This window comes from Pseudorasbora parva, chromosome 7 (genome assembly GCF_024679245.1).
Source record: "Pseudorasbora parva isolate DD20220531a chromosome 7, ASM2467924v1, whole genome shotgun sequence".
NCBI classification, from domain to species: Eukaryota; Metazoa; Chordata; class Actinopteri; order Cypriniformes; family Gobionidae; genus Pseudorasbora; species Pseudorasbora parva.
In genome coordinates, this window is record NC_090178.1 from 25716606 (window position 1) to 25740518 (window position 23913).

A 23913-nucleotide genomic window follows, 5' to 3' on the forward strand; every position below is an offset into this window, starting at 1 on the left:
ATACACATTCATATACAAATTGAAGAAATAGAATATTCCATAAATATGCTCATTATAATACACACTAAATGCATATCTTGTTCTACCAGAATAAATAGGCCTACATAAACTGGGGCATTACACTCAAAGTAAATCTAGAGTCACTTATCTGTAGTTTCTGAAGAAGATGTAGGTTGTGCTTGCTTATGCAAAACTCGTCACCACAATGCTGGGTGTTTTGGGTGGTTGATATGGCATAATTTTTGTATCGTTGCTAATGATGTGGTTGTAGCATGTTAAAATGCAGATGCTTGGGTATTCTGAGTGCTAAAAAGTGTCAAAAAAAGTCAAAAGGTGATATAAGCAGCACAGTGATATTGGGGTCTCGAAATGTGGCTCAGATCTCTATACAAAAAAAAGTGGGTGTGTGTGTGTGTGTGTGTATATATATATATATATATATATATATATATATATATATATATATATATATATATACAGGGAGTGCAGAATTATTAGGCAAATGAGTATTTTGACCACATCATCCTCGTTATGCATGTTGTCTTACTCCAAGCTGTATAGGCTGAAAAGCCTACTACCAATTAAGCATATTAGGTGATGTGCATCTCTGTAATGAGAAGGGGTGTGGTCTAATGACATCAACACCCTATATCAGGTGTGCGTAATTATTAGGCAACTTCCTTTCCTTTGGCAAAATGGGTCAAAAGAAGGACTTGATAGGCTCAGAAAAGTCAAAAATAGTGAGATATATTGCAGAGGGATGCAGCAGTCTTAAAATAGCCAAGCTTCTGAAGCGTGATCATCGAGCAATCAAGCGTTTCATTCAAAATAGTCAACAGGGTCGCAAGAAGCGTGTGGAAAAACCAAGGCGCATAAAAACTGCCCGTGAACTGAGAAAAGTCAAGCGTGCAGCTGCCGAGATGCCACTTGCCACCAGTTTGGCCATATTTCAGAGCTGCAACATCACTGGAGTGCCCAAAAGCACAAGGTGTGCAATACTCAGAGACATGGCCAAGGTAAGAAAGGCAGAAAGTCGACCACCACTGAACGAGACACAGCTGAAACGTCAAGACTGGGCCAAGACATATCTCAAGACTGATTTTTTTTCCCAAGGTTTTATGGACTGATGAAATGAGTGAGTCTTGATGGGCCCATGGCTGGATTGGTAAAGGGCAGAGAGCTCCAGTCCGACTCAGACGCCAGCAAGGTGGAGGTGGAGTACTGGTTTGGGCTGGTATCATCAAAGATGAGCTTGTGGGGCCTTTTCGGGTTGAGGATGGAGTCGAGCTCAACTCCCAGTCCTACTGCCAGTTTCTAGAAGACACCTTCTTCAAGCAGTGGTACAGGAAGAAGAATGCATCCTTTTAAGAAAAACATGATTTCCATGCAGGACAATGCTCCATCACACGTGTCCAAGTACTCCACAGCGTGGCTGGCAAGAAAGGGTATAAAAGAAGAAAATCTAATGATATGGCCTCCTTGTTCACCTGATCTGAACCCCATTGAGAACCTGTGGTCCATCATCAAATGTGCGATTTACAAGGAGGGAAAACAGTACACCTCTCTGAACAGTGTCTGGGAGGCTGTGGTTGCTGCTGCACTCAATGTTGATGGTGAACAGATCAAAACACTGACAGAATCCATGGATGGCAGGCTTTTGAGTGTCCTTGCAAAGAAAGGTGGCTATATTGGTCACTGATTTGTTTTTGTTTGGTTTTTGAATGTCAGAAATGTATATTTGCGAATGTTGAGATGTTCTATTGGTTTCACTGGTAAAAATAAATAATTGAAATGGGTATAAATTTGTTTTTTGTTAAGTTGCCTAATAATTATGCACAGTAATAGTCACCTGCACACACAGATATCCCCCTAAAATAGCTAAAACTAAAACTTCCAAAAATATTCAGCTTTGATATTAATGAATTTATGTTCATTGACAACATGGTTGTTGTTCAATAATAAAATGAATCCTCAAAAATACAACTTGCCTAATAATTCTGCACTCCCTGTGTATATATATTTTAACTATGTAGCCTATAGTTTTTGTTTTTCCGAACAAAATCAATAGGATCCAGAGACAAACAGCATGAATCCAAATAAGCATTCAATAGTTGCATACATTAGCCTATTTAAGCCTATCACAAACATCAAATTTATTTTTCAAGACACATAGGCCTATTGTTGATCTGTTTTTATTGTTAGGAAAATATATTTGTAAGAACAAGTTACTCAAACCCCTATTTTACTTAGCCCATATAAAAGTACAAAACCTACAATAAATGAAAATAATTAATAAAAGTAAAATACTAATAAGACACCTCTCTGTTCACGTAACCAGACTTGTTCACCAGGTCTAATACATATGGATGGAAGGATTCGTTTCCCCTTTGTTTGAGCACATGCTCCTCATTTTCATGTCACCTGTGTTTGTCAGTCACACGCACAAAAAAGTGCGCTTTGAACTACTGTCTGGCTAAGGACGGAGGATAAAGTATGCTGTCATTGGTGGAGAATTCAGCACGTGGGCGGGACATAGCTGAACGGCAAGTGCTGATTGGTGGGAAAATTTACAGACAGAAGCAGTCTACGAGACAAAACTCACGCTGGAGTTTGCAACTTTGCACAAGACACGAGAAGTGGTGGAAATTAAAGCTGAATTAGAGGCGGAAAGGTTCAGAGTTTCCAGGTATGCTTCTGTTTGATACTTGTAGACATTTTTCATATTTAACCAAACTCACATAGCCCATTAGTGAAACCCGTCAAGATTGTTTTTTTTTTCTTTATTTCCGGTATGTGCATGTATGTAAAGTACATCTTGGACATTTTCTCGCGGGTTTTATGCTGAACACTCCCATTTTGACAGCTGCCTCTGCTTAAAATGTACACAGACAGACGTCCAACATCCGTGTAGAATACAAACATACAGAGAATATACGATGGTGTGCAGTAGGCTATTCACGACGCATGAAAGTAATAGTTGTGCTGATGATGTTCTCATGACGTGAAGATGTGTCCTTGTATGGGCATTTTATTTCAGATGAGGTGATGGGAAAGATAAGACTGACAGACGAACTTAATGAAGTTTTTCCTTTAAAATCTGTTTAAACTGGGTTTATTTTTTGGATAATCGAACTGGTCAAACATTAACCATTGTACTCAGGTTTCCCCAAAATGCCATAGTACAGTTATTGTTATTTGTGTAAAATGATAATCAGTAATTATTCATAATATTGCGTATAATTACTTTGTAATAGATTTGCACTTATATAATTTAAGATTAATATAATTGTAATATAATATAATCTCTTGTCTGTGAACTTAAGTGATATCAATATATTTTTTTGCAAACATATTTTATATTTGTATATTTAATTATTCATTTGATATAAATCTAAAATATCATTATTTTCATTTTTTTGTAATTCTCTCGGATAATACCAGTTCAGTTAGGTGCACTTTGTGCTTCTTTCTGTGTTATTTTTAGCTGTTATCTATTTCAGACATTCTTCTATATCCTCAACAATTCTCATGGCTCATGGCTACATTGAAAAAAAAACTCTCATGGGAGTCACATTATTAGCAGACCCAAATTACTGCGAAAGGAAAAAGATCCTTATTAAAGAGTGAAGTGTGTCACAAAGTGGTTCGTCTGTGATTAGGCCTCTTTCATTTTTGAAATTTGCTTGGAAGATTCATCATTTTGGCTTAACGGGGTCCCATTTTTTCTATTCCAGATCTACTTAATATTCTATGCCAGATCTACTTAATATTCAAATGTACTGAATAACATTTAAATCAAATGAAAGAATGTTTGAATAAGTTGCTGTAAGTCATTGAAATGATTGTTAGCCCACATCAGTCTCGCTTTTCTCAGTGGTATTCTGGTAGTGAGTAGTAGGTCCATTGTTTTGTTTTGTCGGTGGTGTCAGGAGGAGTATAACTCTACTATTCTCTTCTTGCATTAATGCCTTTAGTGCTGCTTCTTTTGACATCCTTAGTTACACAGTTCTTTGCCAAGATATTTGCCAGCCAGAGAACCGGTGGTGCAACCAATGGGAAAACACAAGGATAATACTAATGAAGTGAAAACTCTTTCACTACACCTCCAGCTTTTCAGTCTCTCCTTCACTCCAGAGCCTTTTTCACTCATAGAGGCCTGTAGTGGATTCACCGTCCTCATTGAACTCACTCACCACAATTTAGATTATATAAACATAATCCATTTGGGTTATGATATGGGTCATCCAACATGAAAAAAAAATTAATTTGAAAAAAGTTATTTTGAAACCAAATTTTTCCCTCATGGATTCTCTTAAATGTAATTCACCCACAAAGAAATAAACCGTTACTCACTTTGTGGGATATTGTATCAAGACATTGCTAAATTGTTAATATTAGGATTAGGTTTGTTTGACAGAGTTTCATCTTATGTACACAGACAGCGTATTTGGTATATGCAAAACTGTAGTATTATACTTGTTCAAAGTCCTTTACATGTCCTTTTTACATATGTCAATGTTCTGAACACAATATAGTTTACCCTTACATTATAGGCAGCAGCAATAGATGCTATTTACACCAAGTGTAAATATCAATTAGATTCTATTTACGCTAATTGAAAATACTGATGTATTCTATTTACACCATGTAAAAGTAGCAGTTATTTTGCAGTGTGTGTAAATAGTAATTAGATGCTTTTTATACTTTATTTTGGCAGATACGTACTATTTGCACCTCAATATTGTTGTACATTTAACAGGATGCAATAATGACAGTGTATTATAAATTATTAAATGGATGTCGCCTTAATGGGACAATAAAAGCCCTCCCTACTACTACCCATAACCCTACCCAATAAATACTTTTATTATTATTAAACATTTTCTTATTTTTTTTCTTGAAAGTAAATGCCTTTTCGATTTTGATATGTGATGGGAAAAGGCAGATGGGCACCAGGCATTGTTAGGCGGAGCTATTGTAAATAGTGCTTGCCAACAAGTCACGCTATTTGCACTTGGTCTAAGTAGACACTCCATAAATGTTATTATATTTTCTGTTGATTTGTCACTGAAATAGAGCTGATGAATTTCTGAAGTGCTCAAGAACACTTATTGTGTGTTTTGCAGTTGCTGGACGGAGCCGCTAGGGGGCAATGTCTGAAAACAGCAACAGTGCCAATAGCAACAGCTGGACTCTTCTTACCCCAGCGGTAAAGGTGCGTTTCAGTGTCAGAATCAGCGGTGGAAGTCTCTGATTTTTGAACATGATTATGTTGTTGCATTCATGTCTTGATACAAGGGCTAGTTGACATAACGTTAAATCTATCAATTTATTCAAAAACAAAATGCTAATCATACATGCAGTGACTTAGTTCACCCAAAAATTAAAATTCTTTCATTAATTATTCACCCTCATGTAGTTCCAAGCCCATAAGACCGTCATTCATCTTCAGAACACAAATGAAGATATTTTTGATGAAATCCGAGAGCTTTCTGACCCCTCAATAGACAGCAATTTAATGAACACTTTCAAGGTCCAAAAAGGTAGTCAAAACATTGTTAAAATAGTCCATGTGAAGGTAGAAGACTGGCACAGATGAGAAGAAATTGTTGAATACATTTTTTATTTTATTTTTTTGCAGACAAAAAAAGTATTCTTGTTGCTTCATAAAATTAAGCTTGTACCACTGTAGTCATATGGACTATTTTAACGATGTCTTTCTAACCTTTATGGACCTAAATTAAAGTGTTCATTAAATTGCTGTCTATGGTGGGGTCAGAGAGCTCTCGGATTTAATCAGAAATCTATTAATTTGTGTTCTGAAGATGAAAAAAGGTCTTCCGGGTTTGGAAAGACATGAGAGTGACGAATTAAGGACAGAATTTCATTTTTTTTTAAATGGGGGGGGGGGGGTGTAACCCCTTTAAATACACGTCTTCTATGATTATTATGTTTTATTATTTTTTGATTATTATTATTATTTTATGTTTTATGTTGTGTGACTCCAAAAACTACTTACATGATGCATGAATAACTTGTGACATTTGTATTAATAATAATAATAATAATAATATACCTTTTACATTTAAAAATTAATTTAAAAAAACTTAAAAAAATTATTCAGAGGTACATATTTCTATTTGGAAAATACTGTATGATGTTATTACTTATTATTATGTTATTTTTTTAGGATCATTACATTTAATCCTTCCTTAAAAATGGTAATAAGACCTTATTTTTAAACTATTTTTTTTCTTTTATCATGGACACAATCAATGCCATTGACCCACAACCCCGTTATTCACTTTGTAGGATATTGTGTCAAGACAATGCTGAAATCATAGAGGAGATCAAATTAGTTTGACAGAGACATTTTTCATGTACAGGAGTCTGGAGTTGAGAATGTGGGTCCGGTAGCTGAAGATCTTAAGGTCGAGGGGCGGCTCTCAAAAGCACCCGAGGCCAACAGTGACCTGGAGAAGCACTCCTCTGAAGCATCTGCCCACCAGCCAGAGACGGAGACATCATCACAGTTGCAGTCTGACACAGCTCTCACCCATGGGTCAGAGCAAGCAAAGGAAACTCAGGTGTCCTTTCTCAAATAAATGCTTCAGATTATCTCTAATCCTGATGGCCATAATACATTTTACTGTATGACTTTTAGGTCACCTATAAATGAAATGTCATAAATGTGCTTTTCCTATTCCTTTAATGTCAAATAGTAACTGAATTTTTTGTTGATCTACCAAATGTTTGCCAGGTAATGTCTCCAGAGATGAGTGAGGGTCGGGCTCAGCTGAATGCAACACATGTCAATGAAGACCCCAGCTCTCTCAGTGACACTGTTGAGGATGTCAGCTCCTGGACCCCTGATCATGAGGAACGAGATGCCCTTACAGGTCACTCAGAGAGCCCAGTTTCTCCTAGCACTGACGTCGATTCATTCTCTGACTCATACACTCACATAAGTCCTACCTCTGGATCAAGTCCACTTCCTCCTTCAGTTTGTCAGGAAAGAGACTGGTTTAAATCAGATGAGGAGTCTCAGAGGAAAACCATAACTGAAGGTGAGTTCTATACAACATAAATGGTAGTGCTACATACTTTTTCCTGAATTTCTAATCTAATTTATTCATTTATAACTAACATTTATACATTTATTAAAGAAGTTTGTTTTGTGTATGTGTACATTTTAAAGTGTTGTTGGTGGTCAAATGGAGCTTAACTGCAGTTGACAGGTCTGATATGGAATGATGGACTTGCATGATGACTGGTGGCAGCTTGACAGCTTGATTTCAGTTTGATGTTGTTCTTTATATATACATTACAGCCTGTCAGCTTTGATCACATTTTGGATGCATCATTCTCTATGCTCTTTCCTCTCTCATTTAAGTGAACTTTTGCTCGTATCTGCATCCTGAAAACCTTACAGACCTCATTCTATATTTATTTTCCAAATATTTTTAAGATGGTGCATCAGTGTTTGTCTTTTAGTTCATTACATTTATATTTATATGTAGTTTGAAGGAAGCTATGAGGCTAAAAGCAAAATCTTTGTAGGACTTTGGCTGTGGTGCTTTAAGCAGCTTGTGTAACACAACATACACTACGGTTCAAAAGTTTGGTTTTGAAAGGCGTTTTTTAATACTCCCCAGTCCCCAAGGCTGCATTTATTTACGGTATTTAAAAATACTGTAAAAATGGTAACATTATGAAATATTATTACAATTTAGAATTATTTCTATTTTAATATATTTTTAATTGTAATTTATTCCTGTCATGGCACAGATGAATTTCCAGCATCTTCTTTACCTCAGTTTTCAGTGTCACATGATCAATCAGAAAATATTCTAATATGGTTTGCTATTCAAGAAAACTCCTTATGCTTCATATTTTTGTTAAATTCATAGCATTTAAAAAAAACAAAAACATCTTGTGAAATATTATAAATGTCTTTCCTGTCACTTTTGATAGTGCATCCTTGCTGAATAAAAGTATGAATTACTTTTCAAAAAGACATCGTACTGTCCCCAAACTTTTAAACGGTATTGTAAATGTTTGGAAATGCTTCAGTATGGCGTGTTTTAGTCGTCTTGCTAATGTGCAGTGAAGAGAGTTTAATGCTGGTTCACTGAAGCTGCAGACCAGACTGACGAAGTGACTGGGGAGTTCCAGAAATAGAGCCTCAGTCTCAGTGCACGAGTGGAGCCTTGATTCACCAGACAACCCTAACCCTACAATCAGAGGACAGTGAATGGTTGATCATATGTTCCAGGGCAAAAAAAGATGTTCATGTCCTGCTTGTGCAAATGACATTAGCTATTATACACACAGACAGCATCCATAAAGGCCCTCCTATACTATTAAAAAAAACAACAACGGTGACATGGCTGCTGTACTAACCAGCTGTGTAAAGATAGCTTTTTTTTTTTTTGTTCCCCCTGTGAAATAATTTGTTTAGATGTGTGTATTTTTTTAATAGCTACTGAATATTTCCTAGTAATCACATACCCTGTTTTTGTGTAGAGTCTAAAGAAGTGTTGGAAACACAAGGGAAGCAGGGGGATGCTTTACGAAAGAGAACAATCTCCCACCTGGGCTCTTTGGACAAGACTGAGGCAGAGGACGATGAAGAGGGAGAGGAGGAAGACTTTCAGCCCCCTCAGAGAGAAGGGGAAACAGTCTTTTCTTTGAACAAGTGCATCCTTGCAGCTGTCATTCTTCTAGGGCTAGGAACCATTTTTTTCTCGGGTAAGCATGAGGGTCCTGTCTCCGTGCTCTTTTTCATTTGAGGCTTTTGGTAATAAATATTTTAATAATGCTACTTATTAGATACTTAATTAACATGTTGAGCACTGAAAAGTCAGGCTTTAAATTAGACATAATTAATACAAATGATTTAATTTAGCCTTTTTCTTATTTAAAATAAAATGTATCATTGCTAATTGTATATTATCAGCATAACAATTTGAGTGACTTTTAAAAAAATCCTAAAACTTTCTAGGTTTATATTTGAATGTGAATCTCATAAATGGGATCATCTAGTACAGAGCTCTTAGGCTGCCACGTTATTAGGTTTTCAGTCGCTAGAGACATCTAAATGAACTACATACTTAGAAACGTGTTTGTTTGAGAGAATGATACCACACATTCATAATGATGGTTAGTCAAATGTTCTCCTGGACAAACGGATATTGATTATGGTTTCATAAAAGGGGTCATGTGACCAAAATATACCTATGCAGTGGCCTAAATTAGGTTGTAAAATTTGAATATGCTCCCGTGTCTGAGACTGAGGTGTGTTGTTTCACAGGTGTTCTCATGGACCTGGATGGTGGTAGGAGGAGATAGAGATAGAGAGAGTGTTTGTGTGTGTGTGCGTGTGTGCGTGCGTGTACCTGGTATTCCCTTTGTTATGGGGACCAAATTTCCCCTATAGGATAGTAATACCAGTAAATTTCGACCTTATGGGGACATTGGTCCCCATGAGGAAAGCAGCTTGTAAATCATACTAAATGAACTAATTGAGAAGGTTTTCTGTAATGGGTAGGGTTAGTGTAGGGGGATAAAAATAATTACATCTATAGGAAGTCCCCATAAAACATGGAAACCTGAGCGTGCGTGTGAGAATGGAGCTAAAAGATAAGTTAGCTCAAAGTAATTTGCTTTTGATGGTTGCTGCATGTGCAATGTACTTATGTGCAAATGAAAACCACTGGTTCTCAACCTTTTTGACTCCAAGCCTCCCCACCAGATATTTAAAAATGTCACATTTTTACTAAATTAAATAGTTTAAAGTTTGGCAAATCTTGAAAGTTATATATTCAAACAAATTTATTAAAATGCCCATGACATATTAATATACATGACGTTTTAATGTATAGAAAGCTTTAAACTTAGACTGCCTCATATAGTATATCCAGTTTTTCCAAGCTTGGGAACCCTGGTTCCTCTGTCATTATTTTGGTATTTAGTTTATTTTAATGCTTGTTTTGTCTTATTTTCCATTATTTTAATCTATCTTGAGGCACCTTAGTGTGCTCCAACACCCTGGTTGAGAACCATTGATTACATTTAATTTTACCTCTCTCTGTATGCAACGCTAAATATTTTATAACCTGAAATATTTTTAATACCCCACAAAATATTTTAATAACCGGCTATATACTTTTGTTGAGACATTTTATAAAACGTTTAATACTTGATTACAATCTAATAATAAGTATATTATTCATTGTATTTATAATTGTATTATTTAAATTCATAAATTAAATTTGTTTTGTGTGTGTGTATACTTAATATACTTATTTGGAATGATAGTTAATATTGAGAGTTGTTATCTGGGCCCTGGCTAAATTATGTTTCCATCGGTCATGATTTAACGTATGGCAGTTGCATTTGAAACTGTTTGTGCAGTATGTTTAATTTCTTGCGACGTCAAGTGGATGCACACAACAACTCCGAAAGACTGAAAGACCATATCAGATTAGTGACATGAATGCTGCATACGTTTAGAAAAATAAACAAAACATGTTAGATTATAGGTTACATTCTGAACATTGCATGCAGTGCTTCAGCCGCATGCTTTCTGTGATCCTTCTATCCCTATTTATTGAGTGTTAAAGCCTCACGTTATCCTCCCCATCTTTTTCACATTGGCATCTGTTGCTTTTTCATGATGATGTATGATCAAGTGTGCTTTTGTCATGTTATTTTGCTTGCATTTTCCTCCCAGAAGCAGACATGGATTTTAAAGAGCTGAAGGATCCAACAAATCAGGTCAGATAAATTGCTCTTCTGTTTTATGCGTGAAATTTTTTTCTGACTCTACAATAAGAGTCACTATTATTTAGCCTTTTGAATTGAAGATGTGTTTTTGTGTGTGAAAGGAGTGGTTGAACTCTGAAGTCTCCAGAGACACACCTGTTGGTCTTCAGCCTCCAGATATTTTAAGCAAACAGGCAAAGGAAGATCAGCAAATATTGGTACTAGAGGCACAACTTCAGGTACGGTGCAGAAACCCAGACATTTTTGGACTAAAAACAGTTATATAAATGATCTCTCTTTCTGTTCCTCAAGGTCTCTGGGACCAAACGCTGTTGTAATTTACTTTGAATGACTGTTACATGCAATAATTCTGTATTACATCATTCTCTTTTATATTTCAAAGAAGCAGGGAAACTTTAGATTTACAGTGTATGGTCCCTTTAAAGTGTTTTTAGTTGTTCTCTGTTCATTATTTGCCCTGTATGTAAACTCAGCAACATCAAGGTCAACTGAAAGCAGCGCAGCTTCTGGCAGAGGAGGGAGAAAAAGAGCGTGTGAGGAGAGAAGAGCTGGAGAAGGAGTACCAGAGGATAAAAGGAGAACTAGACAAAGTACCGGCTCTTCAGAAAGAGCTGGAGCAAGAGAACGAGAGAATGAAAGAAGAAAATGTGAGGGCAAAGAAAGAGCTGGAGGCCCTGCCATCACTGCACAGAGAACTGGAGCATCTTAGGGCTAAAGTTTCACAGCTCACACAGAGCACAGGTGCAGTAAACACACTTGAACACACATACTGACAGCAATGATCCATCACTGAAATGCATGTAATCTGTGAATTTTAAATCCAGTAGCATATGCATATCTTTAACTTGAGGCACTTCTTAAAAATGCAAATCTCATGAAATATTTAATTGAACATATTATACACTCACCTAAAGGATTATTAGGAACACCTGTTCAATGTCTCATTAATGCAATTATCTAATTAAACCAATCACATGGCAGTTGCTTCAATGCATTTAGGGATGTGGTCCTGGTCAAGACAATTTCCTGAACTCCGAATGTCAGAATGGGAAAGAAAGGTGATTTAGGCCATTTTGAGTGTGGCATGGTTGTTGGTGCCAGACGGGCCGGTCTGAGTATTTCACAATCTGCTCAGTTACTGGGATTTGCTTGTTTGTTTTCCTCGTCTCTCTCGCTGAATGCGCGCATCTTGTTCATTCGGGGAGGTGTTTATACTCATTGCGCACCCTGAGTGCGCTGTAATGAGACATCATGCTCGGCCAGATTCGCCTGATAGGAACTTGTACTTCTTCGGTTGCGGAGCCGCACGCAAAGTTACAAAATTTGACGTGCACACAGCAAACACTGTGGTGGCATCATTTTTGCCATTCGCACCCTCGCACTCGTCCGAATGCGTTGAGGATAAACAAGGCTTAAAGCTACGCTGAAGTCAGCAGTTTGATAAATGCAAGTTAATTCTTCAGTTCAATCTTTGTGTGCTAAAAAGGCACATACATTCCTGTAGCGAAATTATTTAAGATCAATGTCTTCGCTCTTGCTTTCCTCAGAGATGGTCAAGTTCAGTTTGTGCATGATTACATGATATGACAATTTTTTTAAATACTGTATCCTAAATTGTGGATAATTAAGCTTTATATCATATGCTGAAGTACATTTCTGGAGTTTTAACGATTAAAAGAAAAAACAACAACAAGAGCCATATAGAACTGTGAAAACCGTGATACGAACCGACCCTTGGGTTTTGTGAGCTGTGCCACCCCTAAAATGCACCTAATACACAATAATCCATTGCAGTTTTCAACCATTTTATTTATTGTTTTTGGTACTTATTTAAATGCATTTTTTAAACAGACTGAAAGTCCAGTGCTTTTTTTTTTTTTTTGGTTGTTTTGTTTATTTATTGTGGATATTTTAAAAAAAAATTGTTTTCAGTGTTAAATAGTCTTTAGAAATAAAAGTTTCTTGATCTTTGAAAAGATTTACCTGCATTATAATGCCATTATCATTATTTAAGATAAAATCGGTCTCAGAACGACAATTTCATTGTTTACAATTTATTGGCCAATTTATAACAAAATTTGTTATTGTGACAGGCCTACGTACAACCATTTCTAGGGTTGGCAAAGAATGGTGTAAAAAGGGAAAAATATCCAGTATGCAGCAATACTGTGGGCGAAAATGCCTTCTGATGCTAGAGGTTAGAGGAGAATGGGCCGACTGTTTCAAGCTGATAGAAGAGCAACTTTGACTGAAATAACCACTCGTTACAATCGAGGTATGCAGCAAAGCATTTGTGAAGCCACAACACGCACAATCTTGAGGCGGATGGGCTATAACAGCAGAAGACCCCACCAGGTACTACTCATCTCCACTAAAAATATGAAAAAGAGGCTACAATTTGCACAAGCTCACCAAAATTGGACAGTTGAGGATGGGAAAAATGTTGCCTGATCTGATGGGTCTTGATTTCTGTTGAGATATTCACAGTCAGAATTGGGCGTAAATAGAATGAGAACATGGATTCATCATGCCTTGTTACCACTGTGTAGGCTGGTGGTGGTGGTGTAATGGTGTGGGGAATGATTCTTGGCGCACTTTAGCCCCCTTAGTGCAAATTAGGCATCGTTTAAATGCCACGGCCTACCTGAGCATTGTTTCTGACCATGTCCATCCCTTTATGACCACCATGTACCCATCCTCTGATGGCAACTTCCAGCAGGATAATGCACCATGTCACAAAGCTCGAATCATTTCAAATTGGTTTCTTAACCATGACAAAGAGTTCACTGTACTAAAATGTCTCCCACAGTCACCACATCTCAACCCAATAGAGCATCTTTGGGATGTGGTGGAACGGGAGCTTCGTGCCCTGGATGTGCATCCCACAAATCTCCATCAACTGCAAGATGCTATCCTATCAATATGGGCCAACATTTCTAAAGAATGCTTTCAGCACCTTGTTGAATCAATGCCACGTAGAATTAAGGCAGTTCTGAAGGCAAAAGGGGGTCAAACACAGTATTAGTATGATGTTCCTAATAATCCTTTAGGTGAATGTATTTAACAATGCGATTGTAAAAGGTTTGTTATTCATTCTCTATATTAAGATGACTCAACCCCCTTATAGTACCCCTTTTTTTGGTTTGGGCCACTGCCCCTCAAAATGTCTGTTCATACATAGTATACGTTGGAGCTGGTTTTGCAGCAAATGACAATCAAATTTATACAACTGAATTGACTAAAGTGACTTTTTTTTTAAAATAAGGCCTAACTATAACTGCCTAATAACCTTTTAATTGTCATTAAAGTGAAATTACGGACCTAATTAGGAACCTGATAAAAATGCTTTTTTTACTAGAAAACATGTGAGAAGGACTTAAAGGTTTTTGCATCAGAATTCTCTATATACTCTTTATGTGACGTATGAAGGAAGTGTTATATTTATATAAATATATATAATTTTCCTAATACATTATTATTATTATTAAATAATTTTTTGAAGTGTTGTATTTTAAAAATTAAATAACCACATTTCAACTCTTCCAGAAAGAGCAGAACCGGTGCATCCCGTTGCAGCCTCACGGATTCCCCCTGCTGGAGACAAAAGAGATGTACCGCCCATAGAAAGACAAGACATGAAGCACAGGAAGACTTCGGACAAAAAGAGTGAGGAGAAAGAACAAAGAAAGGGAGACAAAGAATGGAAAAAGAAGAAAAGTGGAAAAAAGGAAGATGACAAAGAAAGGAAGGAGAGAGGGTCTGAGGGAGAACACACTAAGGAACAGAAGGACTGGAAAAAAGATAAAAGCCACCAGGAAGAAGGTAATGAAAGTAAGAGGAAAGAGTGGCTGAAGGACAAAAAACGAGATGATGGTAAAATGGGTAAAGAAAGTGAAGACAAGAAAGATTTTAAAAAGTGGGAGGAGAGAAAAGAATGGAAGGAAGATAAAAAGGGAAAGAAAGACAAACATGTAGGGCAGGATGAGAGGAGGGGAGACAAAAAGGACTTAAAGGATACTGGGAAAAACAAAGGGAAAGAGGAAAAGGAATGGAAACCGAGAGGGGAGAGGAAAGAGGACAAGCACTGGAAAAGTGATAAACAGAGTGGCGGGAATGAACATAAAGAATGGAAAGGTGAAAAGGAGTGGAGAAAGGAAAAGAGTGAGGGAAAACACAGTGATAAAAAAGAGAAAAAACTGAAAGGAGAGAGAGAGTTTCCCAAAGAGTATGGTGGAAAAGAAATGAAGGAAAAGCATTGGAGAGAGAAAGAAAGAGAGTCAAAAGATGAAGAGTGGAAAAGAGAGGAATTGAAGGAGGAGAAAAAAACCAAGGCATTCTACCATAAAAATGTGGGGCAAAAGAATCCTAATGAAAAGGAGAAACAGCGGAAGGAGAGACATGGACACGGAGCACCAAACGGGAGAACCTCCCATCACCATTCCGACCATGAGAAGTACTGGAGCAAACAGAGAGAGCGGATACAGCATTACGACGGGCACCGGGAGACGTGCAGCGGCGTGGCAGACTGCGCTCGGGTCGAGGGTCTCTCTCCCGTCAGCCTGCGGGACTTTCAAACACTTCTCCAGTCCTACCTGAACAAGCTCCAGGATCCCGAGGACCAGACCTCCAGGGAGGAAGAGCTCCATAAGCTGGTGAAGGAGTTCTTCAAGGATGGAGTGTTCGCTCATGATCAGATGCCATTCAGTGAGTTCGTGGAAGATGTGGGGGACATTTTGGAAGACATGGCTGAAGGAGAAGAGAGTGACAGCGAAGGAGAAGAGAGCGAGGAAGATGATGACGACGAGATGGAGGAATTTGAAAGGGAGGCGATGGAGAAATTCGCACTTCCAAAGGAAGCGAGGAAGGGAGAGCAGAAAGAGAGTGGAAGAGTGAAAGGTTGAAGGTTCTTCAGGAGTTCCATCGGGCGTGATTTCCTGCTGGACTGGTCTAAAGAGCATATTCATTTGGATCAGTAAGGCTTTGCTTTTTCTTTTCATAGTTGAAGCACTACTGTAAGACTTCAGTTATGTTTGTGTCCTCCTTCAAAACACAACAGCTGTTTCTGCTCACTTTTTGTGAATTTGTGCTTTTTTTTACCTTTTATTTCAACATGCACAACATGCACAGTTGACCATTAAATAAGGCGCTTGCTCTGTCATCTAAAGATCTGGGGCTGGATTCACAAAACTTTCTTCGGAATAAAACTCATAACTTTTATTTTCTTATTTTCTGCTTTAAGAAATGTAATGGTATGACTTACCATACCAACAAGAATTCTTAAGAATCTTTGTTGTTGTTGTTTTTCATAAGATGCACTGTAAAAATAAAAAAAAATTTTGGTTTAACTTAAAAAGTAAGTAACCTGGTTGCCCTAATTTTGAGTTTATTGAAATTACAATTTGAGTTGATACAATGAAGGAAATTTATTGAATAAATACAAACTCAAAATATTATTGTATCTGAACCACATTACAAAATGTGATTAATCATTTGGCATGTTTCACTGTCATCACAAATAAAACACACAATTACCCAATATGCATACAAAATCGTATTAATATTTTAATAAAGGTTTGTCAATTTAAAAAAAAAAAAAATCATCGTATTAACTCACATTTTTCATTTCAATGAACTCAACATTTTAAGGTAACCAGGTAACATTTTTTAAATAATTTTTGCAGTGTGGTTATTTAAAAAATAAACATACTGACAAATATTTGACATTTTTGACAAATGTTAAAAATCATTGTAAATGCCATCAAATTAGGATATAGTTTAAAAAATTGTTTTAGCAAATGAATTGTGTTCAAATATAATGAATATTATAATAGATATATGATTAATACATATTACTATGTTTTACTTTTATAATCTAGCATACTTGTAAGCTTGTTTGTTCTAGATTATAAACACTGGGTTCTAAATGGAGAAAGATGATGAGGCTTGCTCTTTGGAAAAAAAATTAGATGAATACATGTATCTGTAAGAGTCATAGTATTATATTTGTTGTAATATAAGACAAATTTAACCGCAAGTGTAGGTTAGTATACAATCAGTCAAAGTCAAATCATTTCAAAATGATTGATCATTTTATCAAGATATTCCTGAATCCAGCTCCAGGAGCTTTTTGCTTTGTTTATGGGGAGGGGGACTGATCCACTGCTATGGCACATCAGGTTTATGTTTAAGACCTGGCACATCTCGCACAAGTATAATATTTGTCTGGTAATATTCCTCAGAAGAATGTAGTTCAGTGTCGGGTGTAAGAGTTACACACCAAAGCTAATTTCTAATAATGATCTTATATTGCCTATCTTTTAAAGTAGTCACGTAACTGTCCATGTGCATTTTAAGATCATACTTGACTTATTGAATAGAGTTGTACTGATAGACTATGTTGGAGTTTTATTTATGTTCATCATTTTTGTTCCTTAAATTATTTAGTTTGTCATTAGGGTTAGGACTGTTGACCCATTGTTTTTAATTTGTTTGAGAGTTTCAATGTTATTTAATTGAGGATATTTTTAGTTAATAACATGCCTGTATTGTCTGGCCCTTGTAATTGTTAAAAAGTGTTGCTATTGGCAACAAAAATATAAGCAAATCCTATAATGAAAAGTGCAGGCCATTTTCGTTTTAAGTAATGCAGTTGCAGAGTGAAGGTTGTCATTTTAAGGTGTGTAATATGTTTTTGATCTGAATCCTTATTGCACATGTGTCAAACCATACACTGCTTGCACATTTCCAGCTTTCACAAACTGTCCAATGCAAAAACTCAAGTATTGTACTTGAACTACTTAAAGGCAGCATGTAGAAGTTTGTCAGAGATCACTGAAGTGTAACAAAAAAGTGCAACACAGATAAATGTAATAAAGTATTTTTGTCTTTTTTAAGTTTTAATTGGTGAAGTTCAGATGGTTATTGTAGTTTGAAATGTTTTTGCTGTAAAACAATTTACAGAATAAAGATGTGCAAATGGTTATGCAAGATGCGTTTCTTTTCAGTGATTGTCATTTGCTGTATGATTTGTACATTTTTAGTAAAACATCTAAATGAGTCCTGCTTCAGTGACTATCACAGCTGGTAAAACTACCTTATCTCTTCATCACAACAGCACATTGTTGTCCCTGAATAGAAATAAACAGTTAATAGAATTTTGGTTCCACCTGTGGTGCACTAAATCTGAACACATTGAGCCTGGATTTCTGCATCAATGTCAAATGAACTGAGGTGGGGTTTTGTTGTTGTTGTTGAATATTTTATTAATAGTATTATTATAGTAGAAGAAAATCTGATATTTTCTAAGAAATTCACTGTGTGTGTGTGTGTGTGTGAGAGAGAGAGAGTGAGAGAGAGAGAGAGAGAGAGAGAGAGAGTGTGTGTGTATGTGAGTCAGTGTGTGCGCTGTTTTTTATATTACATTGTGGGGACCAAATGTCCCCATAAGGATAGTAAATCCTGAGATCACCTACATTGTGAGAACCAGCCAGCGGTCCCCACTTTTCAAAAGGCTTATAAATCATACAGGTTGAGTGTTGTTGTTGTTGTTGTTGTTGTTGTTGTTGTTGTTGTTGTTGAGAAAGTAAAAATGCAAAATGTTTCCTGTGATGAGTAGGTTTAGGGGCATGGGTCAGTGTAGGGGATAGAAAATACGGTTTGTACGGTATGAAAACTATTACGCCTATGGAGAGTCCCCACAAAGATAGTGAACCGTGTGTGTGTGTGTGTGTGTGTGTGTGTGTGTGTGTTTTCCACAGTGAAAGAGGAAGTGAGGGAAATAATAGTTCATGCAAGGTCTGAACAAGTGCGGTTAAAGGCAAATGGAAAAACCTCTTCAGAGTCAATGAATGGGAACAGGAGCAACTCAAACTGCTTGAGCTTCTGGTGGAGATTTGTGCTGATTTTAAGTATCTGTAATTATTTTTTTACTCATAACTAAATAGTCCATAACCAGATAGAAACACCTCCTCAGAGACATGCCCAAGACTGCAAGCATTATCCAGGAAAGGGTCCATACGCCGACTGCAATATTATAGACCTGCGCGCTGATCTGTCAAAGGCAGGTCTTGAGGTTACATCCCTTTGTATCTCCAGCGATGTAGTAAGCATTCCTGCTAATGCCTTTTCACACTTGCCTTCTTCAGAGGTCCTTCAAATAGATGGTACAAACCTTGAGAAGGTTCAATCTGGTGTATTTTAAGGACTCCCCAATTGAAGTTTCTGAAGATGCTCTTCGGTGATTATATTTGTAGAATCATTGCCATGGAAAGTCTTGCATTTGCTGTTTTGACTAATTTGGAGGAGTTGACATTGCAGGACTGAAATTAGCCAACATATCATATTTGCTCCATTAGTTAGTGTAATCAAACTAGAAATTACCAGAACATGTGCACTGGACCTTAGTGATATTTTCTGTTATCTTCCCCCTTTCTGAAGGACCTGGATGAGATAGATGGCGGGGTTTCAATTATTGAGACCAAAGAATGTCCAGGGGGATCAAAAAACTGGCCTGTGAATGTTCTTTCTGGGATTCAAACCTTTATCTATAGAGAACAGTATCAAAATCATTCAAGCAAAATCATTAGGTGTGTTCCAGAACCTCTTCAGCCTTTTTCTGGAGTTCACAGGTGAGTCTCTGGATTGTATTTGGGAGTCTGGGATTGGAAAAATCAGTGAGTTGAGTTTGACGTGGTGACACTAAAAGAGCCACACAGGTAGACCTGTTTGCCTCTCCGGACTCAACCCATTGCCAGTGGTACTTTTCCCTGACCGGGGGTACCCTCGGCACAGATGCACTGGCACACAGCTGGCCCCGGGACCTACTCAAATATGCGTTTCCCCCTAGTGAGCCTTCTTGCACAAAAAATGTGCAAGGTCAGGGAGGACCCTGACCTCCACGGAGGTTCTAGAAGGACTACCACAAGCAGTCGTAGATACCATCTCTTCAGCTAGAGCCCCCTCTATGAGTCGCCTCTATGCTCTGAAGTGGAACCTGTTCATTGAGTGGTGCTCTTCCCGCCGGGAAGACCCCCGAAGGTGTTCGATTAGCATTGTGCTGTCCTTCCTGCAAGATGGGTTAGAGCGAAGGCTGTCTCCCTCCACCCTCAAAGTGTACGTCGCCACAATAGCGGCGTTCCACGACGCGGTTGAAGGTAAGTTCATAGGAAAGCACGACCTAGTCGTCAGGTTCCTCAGAGGTGAGAGGAGACTAAATCCTCCTCGCCCAAACTCGATACCCTCTTGGGACTTAGCTCTAGTGCTCAAGGCACTTCAGAGCCCTCCCTTCGAGACTTTGGAGTCAATTGAGCTTAAAATGTTGTCAATGAAGACAGTGCTCCTGACCGCATTGGCCTCTATTAAGAGGGTAGGGGACCTGCATGCACTTTCGGTCAACGAATCGTGCCTAGAATTCGGGCTCGGTAACTCTCACGTTGTCCTGAGACCCGGATACGTGCCCAAGGTTCCTACCACTCTCATCCGGGACCAGCTAGTGAAACTTGAAAGCGCTGCCTTCGGAGGAGGCAGACCCAGCCCTAGCTTTGTTGTGTCCGGTCCGCGCTCTTCGCACTTACGTTGACCGGACTCAAAGCTTTCGGACCTCAGAGCAACTCTTCGTCTGTTATGGAGGTAAGCAGAAGGGAAAGGCTGTCTCCAAGCAGAGGTTAGCCCACTGGATAGTGGATGCTATAGTCTTGGCTTACCAGTCCCAAGATATGCCTTGCCCATTTGGGGTAAGAGCACACTCCTTGCTTCTTCCTGGGCACTGGCTCAAGGCGCCTCGCTGACAGACATATGTAGAGCTGCGGGCTGGGCGACACCTAACACGTTTGCTAGATTTTATATCCTCTGTGTAGACCGTCTGACGCTAGGCCTGCACCCGTATGCTTGTGGAACGTGGATGTAGGCTGGGTTCCATATGTAGCGGTTCCCTCACGGCAACCCCATATGTGTATTCTTCCACGGTACCAGCTACCCTTAAACGGCTAGCCCCATGTCTTTCCCTGGACAAAGCCCGTTCTGTCGTCTCTGGGTGTGTTCTTTCCCCCCAACAATTAGGTTGGAACCACCCCAGTGACTGCCATATGTTGCACTACCCTGTCAAGTTAGTCCTTATGTGTATCCTTATCCACAATTCGTCAGTCAGTCCCGACGTCTCCGTTCCCGCCTTCAGCGAGACGTTTTCACATCAGTTTGAGAGGTAAAAGTGAATTGCACCTGTTTCTTATGCCAGAACCACTTTATGGCACCTTATTTCCCAATCCTGGAATCTTTTGTGATCTTGGTAGAAGGAGAAGATTCAAGATGATTGATGATTGAAGACCTGACGTCTCTGCAGTTGTTGCGTCTCTGCATGCGATTGTCCTCTGGTCTTGATTGAAGGCATGTTTAAAGTTTTGCCAGCGCTAACAGCGTTTGTTTTCTTGGTGGATTTCCAATAGAGTTGTGTAAATGGCTGGATTCTTTATTGAGCAGAAAGCATGGAAAAAGTCCAGGTTATTTTGCAGAAGCAGGAGAGTGTTTGGCACCACTGTAAAAAAATCTTGTTGGTTTAACTTAAAAAAGTAAGTAACCTGGTTGCCTTAAAATTCTGAATTTATTGAAATAAAAATTGAGTTGAGTTGAGTTTGATACAATGAAGAAAATTGGTTTAATAAAAAAAAAATCAAAATATTAATGTATCTGAACCACATAAAAAATGTGATGAATCATAAAAATAGCACATGAAAATAGGTAACTTATTTACAATTTTTTTTTTTTACAATGTAGAAAACTCAACTTTGTGGCAACCATGAAGAAGCTGTCAGACTGATGCACAGTACATTTACTATGTAGCCACAGCTGGCAGCGTTTGTCTTCTGCTCTCTGCGCTGGCCTTCCGTGGTCCGGTTAGTAGGCAGTGGCACAGGAGGAGGAGAAGAGTCGAGGAGACTAACAAATCGGTGATTAACAAATGACAGTTATCAAATAACTTTGCCATTGTCACTTGAAGTAGTTTTCGTCATCTGCTCCATTATATATATATATATATATATATATATATATATATATATATATATATATATATATATATATATATATATATATATATATATATATATATATATATATATATATATATATATATATATATATATATATATATATATAGGCAAGACAGAGAGGGTAGGAAAAATATGTTTGAGTTCATAATCACTCAAGTGTAAAACCACATCGCCCACCATTGGTGCTAAAGTCTTTTCTGAATAGATCATTACACCAGTAAAAAAAAAAAAAAAGTTTAAATGCTTTATTTTAAAATAAATGATGAATACATTTCTTTGCAGAACTTAAATGTTTCATTTTCAAAAGGCTGTGCTCAGATAATGCACTTTTTTAATGCATTACCTCAGCAAAAACATGCTGTTTTTAAAAGCTACTGATATCATTCAAGTCTTGTGGTTTTGAGTGTTAATCTGGCAATGCCTTCTTTCAAACACTACAGGGCACTGTTGCACAGAGGGTTGTTACTCTCTCTCTCTCTCCCTCTCTCTCTCTCTCTCTCTCTCTCTCTCTATCACTGGCGCGCACACACACACACACACACACACACACACACACACACACACACACACACACGCACGCACGCGCACACATGGTTTAAAAGAATCTGATTAAGCCCAGAACTGGCATGTTAACATAGGTCAGTTTATATTTTAAGTCTTCACCCCAGTTATATTTTGGATAAAATTCACAAAACCACATGTGATTGAAACAACATCAACAGCTGTCTTTGTTTAATTGGAACTTTCAGCTCTTTGCAGCAGATAACACAAAACTTAACTATTTCAAGCTGTTCAGAGCCCATCAAAAATATATCATTGGCACAACAAAACCACTACAATTCAAACCACTACAATTCAATGAATTGTTGTGGTGTGTGTTGCTTGTAAAAATGTATTGTAATATTTTCATGAATGCCTGCATCAGAATCACTGTCAACACCAGTCATGATGCCACCTTTGATTGACGGAAGCTGATCTGCAAACCAGTTCTGAAACTGTCAATCTCCCGAGAAGTTCTTTTCACATGTGCTTGCACAATACATTGTCTGGCATAGAAACGTCATTTCTGAAGTTACGCCTATGGAGTTGGGCAACTTTCTTTACTACCATGAGAACTGGAAGAAAATATTAACTAAGCAATTGTCTAATAAAAATAAATATAAGATTGCCTATATATATATATATATATATATATATATATATATATATATATATATATATATATATATATATATATATATATATATATACAGGTTATGTTAGGATACATGATTATTACTCTTTCATGTGTGCAATTCCAGCTCATAGAGGTAGGGTTAAGATTTGGGCGTGTCCTGCTTCACAATGTGTGCTACTTGTGGTTTCAACACAGCATTTTTCTGCCTGATACAGTGTCAAAGATTTTACATTCAGATATTGCATGCCTTTCATGTTTTTAGAATGGTGGTAGTTAGCCGTACATCCTGATATACTGACCTGTAAGAAGCGCTGCATGTTTATTAAAGATCTTATACTCGTGAACGTTTGCATTGTGATTCAAGTTTTAAGGACAGTCACAGCAATACATTCTGTTGTATTGTAGTAGGCTACCATAACTATGCTGGCAAACAATGCTACTTAAAAAGTCCAACAAAACCAGCATTAATGTTGCATAGTATACCAACCAAACACAGAGACTGGGCTTAGAGAACAGGGTGGAGGAGAATCACTGGACTGTGAGGGTTTTGTCTTGGTAATTGGAAAGCACATGTTCCTGATAATTGTGTTCTGGTATGCTGTGCTTTCTCTCTCACATAGTTGCATTCTTTCTCTCTCCTTCTCTCACAGAAAGAAACTTACGCAGTAAAGAATACTTCTTATTTTGAAAGCATGTTGGCTGAAAACTTGGAAAATGGTATCTGACTAAACTCTCAAGGTGTGGCTGCATGATGATCTCACTGTGCTAGCGTCTCACTAAGCCTTTGTGCAACAACCAAATGCATGCTCCTACTTGTGATAGGCACACACTCTCACAGGTCATTTAGACATATGCCATGCCGTTGGAACAGAACTAACGCTGTAATAAACCAGAAAGCAGACAATG

The 23913-nt window shown here is 37.7% G+C and overlaps 1 protein-coding gene and 1 pseudogene across 2 annotated transcripts; both read left to right on the forward strand.

Moving 5' to 3' along the window:
- Positions 1 to 2585: 2585 nt before the first annotated feature.
- Positions 2586 to 17775, forward strand: pbxip1b (pre-B-cell leukemia homeobox interacting protein 1b). 2 transcript variants are annotated; one of them, XM_067448796.1, is made up of 10 exons: positions 2586 to 2686; positions 5127 to 5215; positions 6387 to 6587; positions 6761 to 7067; positions 8527 to 8751; positions 9314 to 9337; positions 10736 to 10779; positions 10890 to 11006; positions 11262 to 11529; positions 14335 to 17775. In XM_067448796.1, exons 2-10 carry the CDS (start codon positions 5153 to 5155, stop codon positions 15687 to 15689), a joined length of 2604 nt encoding a protein of 867 aa, XP_067304897.1. In that variant the 5' UTR covers positions 2586 to 2686; positions 5127 to 5152; the 3' UTR covers positions 15690 to 17775. The 2 variants fall into 2 exon arrangements, with proteins under 2 accessions (XP_067304897.1, XP_067304898.1); XM_067448797.1 differs by lacking the exon at positions 9314 to 9337.
- A 65-nt stretch (positions 17776 to 17840) lies between these two features.
- On the forward strand, positions 17841 to 19483 carry LOC137083914 (uncharacterized; annotated as a pseudogene).
- The last annotated feature ends 4430 nt before the right edge of the window (positions 19484 to 23913 follow it).

Excerpts from the sequence above, each read along its gene's own strand:
- pbxip1b (XM_067448796.1), top strand. The coding sequence starts at position 5,153 with ATGTCTGAAAACAGCAACAGTGCCAATAGCAACAGCTGGACTCTTCTT. Across the intron at positions 5,216-6,386 it reads TTCTTACCCCAGCGGTAAAG|GAGTCTGGAGTTGAGAATGT; the intron begins GTGCGTTTCAGT and ends TTTCATGTACAG. Across the intron at positions 10,780-10,889 it reads TGAAGGATCCAACAAATCAG|GAGTGGTTGAACTCTGAAGT; the intron begins GTCAGATAAATT and ends TGTGTGTGAAAG.